This window comes from Orbicella faveolata, unplaced genomic scaffold (assembly GCF_042242905.1).
Source record: "Orbicella faveolata isolate gen_17 unplaced genomic scaffold, um_ofav_v1 contig_47, whole genome shotgun sequence".
NCBI classification, from domain to species: domain Eukaryota; kingdom Metazoa; phylum Cnidaria; class Anthozoa; order Scleractinia; family Merulinidae; genus Orbicella; species Orbicella faveolata.
The window spans coordinates 20,478,518-20,489,727 of record NW_028301577.1 but is presented as its reverse complement, the minus strand read 5'-3'; the positions used below and the strand labels follow the sequence as shown (position 1 = coordinate 20,489,727).

Here is an 11,210-nt window from a genome sequence, read left to right as displayed (position 1 = left end):
AAGACTCGGACCGCTCAGGGAACCAATCAGAATGCGCCTTTCACCACGGACCAGTTTATTTGTTTTTCAGCTGCCATTTCAGCACAGAATGAAGATCTAATTCTCGTCTTCAACATGGAACTATTAACTAAGATGTACAATCGCTGAAATATAGGCCACGCATTTCGCGAGCAGATTCACTGACAAATATGATCGAAAAGTATAATAAATAGATTGAATAAATTGTGTTACCAGTATACTTAAGATTTGAGTTTAGGCTTAAAAAATCAAAACAAACCTGAATTTAGAATTTCATACCTGCTATAAGGTGGCTCATTTGTATTCTGAACGTTTTGTAACAGAATTATTTTGAACATCTCTTTTAATTTAGACTTTGTTTCATTTAGATCTCCTGGTCAATATGCCTTGGTCCTGTTGGACAGCAAAATCGTCGTCAACTCTGCTAGAAGTATTGGCTTAAATTCAATTGGACCGCTAATGTAACTTGGAAAAACCTTCCGCTACGACAGCTCGCAGGTCAGTTAACACAACTACAAAGCAACGCTTACCAGGGCCAGCATTTCGACTCCTGAAATTTAGTGATAACTGCTGAAAACGCTTTTTTTTAAAAAAAGGCCAAGAATCTCGGCAAACCTGATTTGCTGAAATAAAGAAGGTCAGATTTTCATCTGAAGGTAAGTGTAATTGAATCAAGACAAGAGAGCAAATGCTCCGAACGAACTGTATTATACTGACTGAAATATTGAAATTGATGTTTCAACCGACTGTTCAAGTCCCATGATTGAAGAACCACTTTTAATATTAATTGTGATAACTTAGGATATAAAAACTGGACATTATCCCGATCTAAGTAAATGATTTTTCGTCAGGTTTTGTTTTAATCCATTAAAGGCGTAATTGGCAATATATCGCCATTGTAAAAGGGAATCAAATGTTTTTCTTTGGTGCCTTATCTACCTGTCGTTTCAACAGACAATACGGGAGAGGGAAAAACTGGGTAGATCAGTTTATGCACAAATTGCACTGTCAATCAATCGGTTTTTGAATAATAACGAAATAAAATTTGATAGTTTTCTTCATCTTGTAAAATAAACCTTAACTTCAAACTTTACTAAGTCTAGTAAAGTTGGAGGACGAATAATTAAAATCTCGACCAATAAACAAATTTTATTCATTTTCAGTTATAAAAACAGCAGGTTCGGTTAGGGTTGATTTTTATCAACAACTGCAATGTTGTTAAATTATTCGTAACATTTTATAAATGTATTGCAGATACCATCAAAAGCAGCCACAAAAATGGGATTCCCTTTCTTTGTTTCTTTACCGGATGACGTCAGACCCCCAGAGCATCAAAACCAAGACGAATCGCCGCTGTACATAAAGTACGTGGAAGTAACCGATACGAAACCGTGCTATGCTTCGTATAAGAAAGTCGAAAATTCCTTGTTACTTCGTTACTTGGTCAACAGCCGTGGTACCAAAGTTCTGGAGCAACTGCTGATGGTCAAATTTAAGTCGAAAGACAATGACTTCATTGTAGAAACTTTAAAGAAGGGGATCGAGTGCAATGGATCACAGTATCACTACCTCGGACAATCAAACTCCCAGCTAAGAGACAAAACGTGCTTTATGATGAACGCTTCGCTGAGCGAAATGCACAGTTTGCTAGCAAAGTTTGAAAACTTCGACGAGATTCGTCCAGTCGCTAGACGATCCCAAAAGGTTGCGCTACTCTTTTCGCCTTTCCAACGCAGTTTGAAACTGAAATCCGGCGAATATGACGTCATCGATGACGTAACAAGCACATTGGGAACTTATGTCTTCACAGATGGGTGTGGTCTAATGTCACCTGAGCTCGCGAAGGAAGTGCAGAGTTTGTACAATTTATCGTACGAGCCCAGTGTCATTGAAGTGCGATTCAAAGGTTTCAGTGGCATATTAGTGTGTTGTAACGAAATGCCAAGGCTTCGACTCAAGGCGCTGTTTAGAAACTCGATGTCGAACTTTGCATCTTCTAGCGAAGCCTTGATTGACATGGACACGCTTGGTATCGTAGACTACTCGCGGACCTACTCGCTGGGTTATTTGGACACACAGACAGTTATGCTGTTGGCCGAAGGAGGTGCCTCGCGCGAGTATCTAGAGACACTTCAGAACAACTACTACGAAGTACTAGATCGGTTGGAAGACAAGACGTACGCTGGTTACTTCTTGCGAACAACAGGGAATGAAGACTTCCTACAGGAGTTCCAGCGCGACGGAATGACTGACGAAGTTGCAGGAAAATTGCAACGATTGAAGACTAAAGAGATACAAAACATGAAAAGGGGAAAAATAATTGACGAAAACCAAGGAAATGACGAAGAGGGTGATAGTGAAGTCGACATGAAATTTAAACGTGATCTCAAAACGATGGACGCGAACACATATCGCAATTCTACCACAAAAGAAGTTTACTTAAGCAAAAACATGACTCGCGCTTTCGATATCAGAGTTTTAACACCAGATGCAAGAGTAGTCTATGGAGCCAGCGATCCGTATGACCAGCTGAACTATGGAGAATGTTTCTTCCAGCCAACGCTTCATAAAGCGGAGTGCAATGCATTCTCTTTCGCCGAGTTCGTGCTGGTGATGCGAAGACCATCGTACCACGCGGGAGATGTTCGTGTTTTAAGACTAACTCACAAGAATGAAGCTTACAAAGATCTGCACGATTGTATCGTGTTTCCTAACCGGGGAACGCGTCCACACGCCAACGAATGTGCCGGGAGTCGGGTGGGTGGAGACAAGTATTTCGTATGCTGGGATCAAAGTCTTGTGCCACGTTATATTAGCAGTCCTTACATGGGTTACATATCGAGTTCTTCATCAAAGATCGCCAACAAAGTGAAAGAAGTTTCTAAGAGTCTCAATTGCGTGGAGAAAAAGCCTGCAACTGACTTGGAAAAGAGGAAAAAGCAGCAACAAGCACATCAAGCGTTGATGAAGTATTTTGGTCATTTCGAGGATTACGACAACTTACGCTCGCGCGGAACAGAGCTCTTCATCAAGTATGCCTCCCTTTTCGGTTCGACTTGTACCGAATGTGAGCAGCTCAAGGAAATGTTTCTGAGAGAGTTCGACTGGAGTGAGCGATACGATCAAGTTGACAAGAAACTGGGAGAGCTCGAGCAAGCTTGCGAAAAAGAAATTAATGGACCCACCAAATTTTCTCACCAAGGGCAGCTCCATTCTCCATTACGCCCTCCCGGCTTGTGGAATCGTGTTTTAATCTCGCTGCAGTGGAAGAAGCCGCCATTTTGTCCAGGTGATGACGTCTGGAACAAGATGAAAGCTACAAGCGTTACCTTTGTCGAATCACAGATGAATTCAACAGTCGATGTAAAAGCATGAATTTTAACTTCACGTGGTGGAAAGTAAACAACACTTGTTAAGAAAAGGCAACCTTCATCATACCTCAGCCCGAAACATTGAAACCGCTCCTTCGAAGAAGTTACAGCATGCATATGAAAGCTTAAATAATGACTACTGTTTCCAGAAGTTTAACACTGCTGTTATTTGTAATTCCTTGTGAGTCGGTTGGTAGCAGGCGTCAGATCAAAGTTGAACGCATTGTGTAATCTCGTCTCGCGTTTAGTTACTCTCCCAAACATTTTTTGACAGCTGCAAACAACAACAGCCAACAACGTTCCACCAAAGCTATTTGCTTTTGTGAATAAATTTGAGGCCCACGTACTCGGGATGTTCCACGTGTTGCACGTGCTAAAGCAAATTATAACAAACACCCATCTTCAGAGCTTTACATCCCTAAACATAACATTTAATTTTAACATTTAATTAGCCAGTTATTTGTTGATCATTACGATTTCTTGTTACAATAGTTTGGAATAGTTTCCTTTTTTCGTTTCATAGAAAAAAATTAGTGAATATTTTGTACGTTCCTTGTACGAGACCTCGGTCAAATTTTTTCAATATACGGACTCCCAGCTAGCAAATAACATATGTTTACTCTGTATTGTCGGCGCAAAATCTCATACAAGCACGCGCTGGCACAATACCATATGAATGATTGTTAATCTAACCGTGCCGTGAATTCAACAGTCAGGCTTATCCAAGATGGATTCTTAATAATTTACTTTGGATACACGTCCAAAGTAACAATTTGAAAATAAATGAATTCAAAAGTATTTTGAACATTTTCTGTCAAATGTGGCAATCGGGAAGTTAGTTACGAGATACTTTCGTCTACGACTTAAGACTGTTTCATAGCTCTAAAAGGCCGGGAAACTACAACTAAAGTCAACTTAAACTCAAAAACTACCTAATATAGTTTCACTTCTAAAACCAAAGACTGAAAATTAAAAAGATCCGTTTTAGCCCCAAAATATGGGCCATTTCGGTGAGTAGGATACAGTACCTATATGAGATCTAATTACACTAATTAGGACCAAAATGGTCTTGATCATGAACTGCGACTGATTTGGACCATGGGCTGAAATGAGTCCCAGGGTGGCCTGAAATAGTTCTTTGATACGGCTGTTTTGGCCCTCAATGTGCTCAAATGGCTCCACACAGGGATGAATCAGGTCTTGAGTCTCAAGGGTCTTGTTAGTTTACGGTGTACTGGGATAAATTTTACACCTCAAAAAGACAGGATTACAGACTTGTCAGTACAATGCTTAAACAGCTAGCCTCTCTCTCTATTCTGTGGTTAATTAATTTGTGTTTCTTCTCTCTTTGGCGCAAATCGCGAAGGGCTTGCAATCAAGTACGATCCCGTTCTCACTGTCTTCCGCGCTGGGCAGGAACTCACCAGGCGGGCACTCAAATTTGAATCGGTACAGTAATCGAGCGGCGTATATGAAAACTGTTTTCCTTCCAAACGCTTTCCCTAGGCACGAACGCTTTCCTAATGAGAATGGCATGAAACCTTCTGCGGAATGAAATCGACCTCGTTCGTCCAAGAACCGCTCTGGCCTGAAGCAAGCTGGATCTTCCCAGCGATCAGGATCGTGATGAATGGCCCAGAGGTTAACAAACACGGTCATGTCGCGCGGAATGAAGAAACCAGCAAGGGACGTGTCCCGCGTGGTCGAGTGAGGAACTGCCAGTGGAGTTTCACTGACAATGCGCTGAACTTCAGCAATGAATGCCTCCAAATAAGGTAAGTTGGGTTTGTCAGATATCTCTGGCAGTCGGCTTGTGTTGCCGATGACGTCATCTAACTGACGATGGATTTGGGCCTGTAAATCCGGGTATTTGGTGACGTAAAGTAAAAACCAGTTGAGTATGCTGGTAGGATCCTCAGTTCCAGGGAAAAAAATGTCAGAGGCACTAGAATTGAATAGAGACAACATTGATATCAACATGATGAAAATCTGATTTTCGCTACTTGATTTATGTATAGTATTCTGGCTTAATTTTGTTTATCTATTCAAATTTCTTTATTTGCGTTTTTTTCCTCTCTCTCTCTCTCTCTCTCTCTCTCTCTCTCTCTCTCTCTCTCTCTCTCTCTCTCTCTTGTTCTTTTTTATTTTAATTAAACAACATAATACTGTTAAAGTAATAGTATCTCGCCCAGAATAGCTTTGCTAGCCCCCTTGTAATTTTATTGTGTATAAAAAGTGACTGTTACTGTCACTATTTTAAACTAAACATTTTGTCATGTGAACACCGCAGCGTTCCTTTTGTTCAATCAGTTTTAATCAATACCCTGTTTCTGATCTTACTTCCCCCGGGGGGGGGGGGGGGGAGTACTCCCTTATATGTTCTATGTCAGCTCCTGGATATATAGGTATATGCGGCCCCAAAGGGTTTGGTTTTCAGCCGTTTTGGTCATAAATAGGGTATCCATTTGGCTATTTTGGTCAGAAATATGGTATGGTTTTTGCACTCTGGTCTTGAATTAAGTATGTTTTTTTAGAAGAAGCTACTTTTTCATCATTATTGATAAGACCATCAACAAAAGCCCTTCATAAATTATGTTTAGAGCAAATGTGCCAGCCGCAACGGCCATAAATAGGGTATCGAATGTTTGGTCAAGTCATAAATAGGGTAGGAAAATCGCAGATTTTTGTCATATATAGGTTAAGGGTTTTGGGAAGCGGGCCGCACACCCCCACCCAATTTTTCTGGGAGTACTCCTCCCCCCTCGGGCCTACGGCTACCTTGTAATTAGTTCACCCGTTCAGAACGATGTTAAAGGCATTGTAAAGGGCTTTTGTTGATAGCCTTATGAAAAAAGAGCTTCTAGAAAAGATACCCAATTCAAGACAAAAGCCATACTCTTTTTTCTGACCAAAACGGCTGGAAAACCATACCCTTTGTGGCCGCACATACAAATACACGTAGCCGCCACAAAGGGCAGGAAAACGTGTGCGAGCGAGTCACAATTGGTTTTGGTTTTACCTCTGATTATATTGACAACGTGGCGCAAAACTTAAGCTGAAACAGTAATTTATTAACAGTAGTTTTTATCCTTTGATGTATATACGTATTTCAACTTTTAGCTTGTAAAACTTTAACTTTAATTTTTATTTTAACTTTTTAATATTTATTTATGCAGGGCCCCACATGAAGAGCACCTTGTAGTGATGTGGGCTCCCTGTTTAAATATTTTAATTATTATTACTATATTGCATTACGATAGTAAACAGATTATGAAAGAAATTAGATGAATTAAGACGCGTTTTCTCACCTTGATATTAGATTTTCCTCTGTTACTAGACCGCCACTATATTCTGGGAAGCCCTTCAACATGGCGTCAATAAAACCTCTGATGTTGTCCCTCTGAAACGTAGAGACGTGTTCTCTAAACTTTCTTTCGAAGATTTCATCTCGATCTTCCGCTGCTCGTCTCACTTTCCTTATTATCTCGAAAGGAATATACTCGAAAATTGGAAAAGTGTCGATTAAATTAGCTGATGCCAGGGATTTAGCGAAAAGATGAAGGGCCTCTATGAGTGTTTCTGCATCCCGATCATCGGGTTTGTCTCCCTGTCCGAAAACCAGAGACAAAAGACAATTACCTACAGATTTAAACAAGAGATCTCGAGGGCAAAATGGTTTTCCATGGTAGGAAAAAAATACATCACACAACTGCTCCGCATGCGAAGCAACATGGACTTTCTCTTCAGCCAAGCGTAAAGCTGTTGAAGTTATTTTATGCTGTGTTTTCCATCGCTGAGAGTATGTTTGAAATACAATGTCAGTACAGTTACGGCCAAAAATGTTGCCGAGGAAGTGGTGAGGCCGCCCGGCGAAATCCTCTGCCTTTTTCACGAGTGCTTCTCTGGCAATCTCGTAGCTGTTAATGACAATGACTTTCCTGCTTCCCATATGGATGCGAAAAAGTTTGCCGTATGTTTTCGCCATGTTTGCAAGATCTTCGTAAGGCCTCTTATGTCCGATTGACAGCAGATTTCCAAGCACTGGTAACGGAAATGGACCCGGAGGGAGCTTTCGGTTTTCCCAAATCGTAGACACGACGTAAACAGTCACAAGGAAGATAACGAAGGCGATGACTTCAGCGAACATGATTTAGTATGGATAAGTCTTTAACTTGATCTTAAACTGAAGAGAGAATAAAAATAAAACAGTGTCCTCAAGAGGGCTACATGTGTAGGGGGTAAGCTCAAATTGAAAAAGAACTTTTGTGTTTTAATTGGCTCTGGTTCAGAATGCATCGATGGGTTCTGTGTGCTTAAAAAAATTGAACAGTTCCCTTTAATGCCTTGTATAAAAGAGATTATAACATGGCGTGCGCGCTAGTCCTATCTAATTCCTATATTGAGCCATCATGAACGAAATCTCTATGTACGCACGGCCGTGCGTATATAAGAATATATAGATTTAGGCCAGCCTAAAAGCGCAGCTCCTGGGCCGGGTTGTTCAGAGCCCGATTAAGCTAAACCAGGATAAGATACAATTTTGATTTGAGTTTTGTAACTTTGTGGTGAGGTTTTCTGTATATTGGCGTTTTGTTTTGAGTTTTAACACGAAACAAAAGCAGTGAAAACGGTTAACTTCTAGTCCTGGGTTAGCGTTAACCGGCTTCCAAACAACTGTTTTCAACAAGTTAGCCTGACATGACCCCGCGATCCAATCGAAAAACAGCACTTGGTCAGCGGTAAACTTCCAAAAAACATGTGACCTCTCTTTTCGCGCCTGGTTTAAAGAGGTTTAAATTACAAAAAGCACAGTGCAATTTCTTTTGCATGCATGACTGTGCTATTCAATATCTTAATTTCAAGGCCTAAATTTTAGTTTCTGCTCATTAAATTCTGATGACGCATTCTGTGCTCTTCTACCCGAAATAAAAGCCAGTGAAGAGAGCGGTCAATGGACTTGAGGAATCGAGTAGCATAATTAACAATATCATGACTAGCTAGGGTTAAACATAAGGTATGGCGAATGAGCTCGAATGGTCCTTCAAAACTATGGTAGAATTTCTCGGGTTTCGCAGTCTCGGTTTTTCGCGGTCATGTGCGTTTCGAAGTCTCGATTTTTTCACGAAGCTGTTTCTGAGACTCGATTTTCGAATTTTCGATTTTCGATTTAAAGGAATTTTCGAAGTTGCGATTCGTTTGCTCAGTTTTGTTTTGTAAATCACGCATTTTCGTCACGTACACCCACTGCCACGTCATATATTTTGGCGGCTATATCTTGCTCTGGGATATCATAACGAGTATTGTAATAGTCGAATTTCCAGTTGCAGCTAGTTCGCAGAAGCTGGCCAAAAGGCTAAAACCCACAAACATTCCTTATACGTGCTAAATTCCGACACGGACATGGTTTATGTCATATACTAAGGCCGATGCCTAAGGCTATGCTAAGAGCTAAATAGCACTTAATTATCGTCTGTTTTCCCAAGTGGAAATGTGTAATAATGGAGTTTTATTGACCGTTGACAGATTTTCAGATTTTTTTCATATTTCGTGCAAGTGTTTCCAACTGAAGGCTCTGATCATGCAATAAAAATAGTCGAAATGCTCGGGCTACCTCAGGCTTGCAGAGAAAAGCGCTACTCTAGCCAAAGTATTGAAAAAACTGATATCGTTGTGTTTAACAGTTTTTCTACAAACTGAGCTTTCAGCTACCAGGATGCAGCCTTTGACAAATAAAACGAAATGTGCGAATTACGGAATGAATATATAAATGTAGCCGGCTGTGAGAAAAACAACCTAAACGGAATGCAAATGTACAAGGTTTATTCCCAATGAACCATCAATCGATCGAGAACCTACCGTTTTCTTCTCGAACAGCAAACTTTTTATTTATCTTACCTTAAGTGATGACTTCTTTCTTCTTCTTCAACCAACGTGTGGCAATTCAGATGAGTACTTAAAAGCAAACGAAACTACTATGGAGTAGAGAAGCCCCTTAAGAATGCAGCTTTTTATTGATACCCAATTAACTTCATCCGCTATGAGGTCATAAAAGAAAAATTTCCTGTTTGTTCACGTGACCTGGGGCAGTGGTCAACAACATGAAATGGAAATTCTATCAACAGTTTGTTGACGGAGGCTAGAGATTTCCGTTCAAATTGAGTTAATATACCTGAAACTCTAATTTTAAACATTTTTTTTTCTTTGAGAGTTACTATTCGAAATTGATCTCTTTTTATCAAACATTGTAAAATAGAAATGAGGCGGAGGGAACTTTGATCTTTGGACCCACGGGCTGAAATTAGTCTCAGAGTGGTCTGAAATAGTTCTTTAACACGGCTGTTTTGGTCTGCATTGTACTCAAATGGCTCCCGGCCACACAATGCTGAATCAGGTCTTGAGTCTCTAGGCCTATGTTGGCACTTTAAGGCTGAAACAGATTTGGTTAGTTTACGGTTTACTGGGATAAATTTTACACCTCAAAAAGACTGAGTTAAAGACTTTTCAACACTATGCTTAAACGACTAGTCTTTGGTTAATAAACATTCGTTTCTTATTTCTCTGTGGGTCTGGATGGGGTTAACTGACAACTGACAAATGGCAAAAAAATAACTGACAACTACCCAAACAGTTTAACTGATAACTGACATTTGTAGTCAGATTTGCTAACACCGGACCAAAGGTTTTTAGCCCTTGATATTCGTTTGAAATTGATTAAAATATTATTACTTTATAAGTCTGTTATTGTAAACCATTTACAATTTGACCCTCATACTATCTGATACATGATCATCGATTGAAGGCCATGCGCTTCAGGCCTCAGGGAGAATAGAAATGTCTGCGGTTATTTTGTACTCCCGGAATTCCATTTAATGGTTCGCTTTTCAAAATTTCAACAATTTCCGGATTTTTCTGCAAACTGTCCCCCGAAATTTCCTTACCCGGTATTTATTTGTCACCGTTTCGAGATTTTCGGAATTTTTGGTTGAATTAAAAGTGCCCCAGGAGAGGTTTTAGGACTTCAGTTAATTATTAATTAACAGCCACTTAACTGATCATGACAACTGACAAATGGCCCAAAATTCCACTGACAACTGACAATTGGACAAAATGTCAACTGTTAACTGACATTTGCACCCCCCCTCCATCCAGACCATCTTCTATGGCACAAATTGTAAAGGGCTTGCAATCAAGCACGATCCCGTTTTCACTGTCTTCCGCACCGGACAGGACATCACCAGGTGGGCACTCCGGCAAATTTAAATCGGCACAGTAATCGAGCAGCCGTACGTGAAACGGTTTTCAGGATTTTCCTGGGCACGAACGCTTTTCTAACAACAAACGCGTTCCAGGGCTTTTCCAAATCTCTATGGTAAAAGCCCCGGAGAAGAGTTTGTTCTAATGAGTACCAACCTTACTGGGACAAGAACCGCTCTGGCCGGAGAGAAGGAAGACTGCGTGGCGAGACCAAAACTCGTCTGCATAGGAGGCTAACACAGACGCTCTTTGGAGTCGTCGTATGCATCTCTTGTAGCTTTGAAAGAAATCTTTTTTACAATAACTGTCTAATTTGTCGCGCGCTGATTGGCTCATTTTTATCATCAATAAGAGTACAGACGCATAAAATTTTAATTTGAAAATACGGCTAACGCAGCCAACACAATCAGTGCAACCTGCGCGGGGGCATGATGGTCTGCTAAGTGGTTTGGTTATATAATGATCAATCTAACTGTATTGGAGCAACTTTGCTGACGTCATTGTTTACATTTTTCCTCATTTACAGACGATTTTGCGCAGAGAAGGCATCACACTAGACACTAATTG

At 40.5% G+C, this 11,210-nt stretch overlaps 2 protein-coding genes across 2 annotated transcripts; one reads left to right on the top strand and one right to left on the bottom strand.

Annotated features, from left to right (window-relative positions):
- The first annotated feature begins 1,265 nt into the window (after positions 1 to 1,265).
- LOC110047536 (uncharacterized) lies at positions 1,266 to 4,187 on the top strand. The gene has a single exon (XM_020753284.2). The coding sequence runs from the start codon at positions 1,297 to 1,299 to the stop codon at positions 3,391 to 3,393; it is 2,097 nt and encodes a 698-aa protein (XP_020608943.2). The 5' UTR covers positions 1,266 to 1,296; the 3' UTR covers positions 3,394 to 4,187.
- LOC110047545 (steroid 17-alpha-hydroxylase/17,20 lyase-like) lies at positions 3,799 to 9,549 on the bottom strand. Its single transcript, XM_089278959.1, has 3 exons — positions 9,285 to 9,549; positions 6,698 to 7,572; positions 3,799 to 5,334 (listed from the first exon to the last, which is right to left on the bottom strand). The coding sequence occupies exons 2-3, from the start codon at positions 7,534 to 7,536 to the stop codon at positions 4,716 to 4,718; spliced, it is 1,458 nt and encodes a 485-aa protein (XP_089135085.1). The 5' UTR covers positions 7,537 to 7,572; positions 9,285 to 9,549; the 3' UTR covers positions 3,799 to 4,715.
- Between the last annotated feature and the right edge of the window lie 1,661 nt (positions 9,550 to 11,210).

Excerpts from the sequence above, each read along its gene's own strand:
- LOC110047536 (XM_020753284.2), top strand. The coding sequence starts at position 1,297 with ATGGGATTCCCTTTCTTTGTTTCTTTACCGGATGACGTCAGACCCCCA.
- LOC110047545 (XM_089278959.1), bottom strand. The coding sequence starts at position 7,536 with ATGTTCGCTGAAGTCATCGCCTTCGTTATCTTCCTTGTGACTGTTTAC. Across the intron at positions 5,335-6,697 it reads GAGGAAAATCTAATATCAAG|TGCCTCTGACATTTTTTTCC; the intron begins GTGAGAAAACGC and ends ATTCAATTCTAG.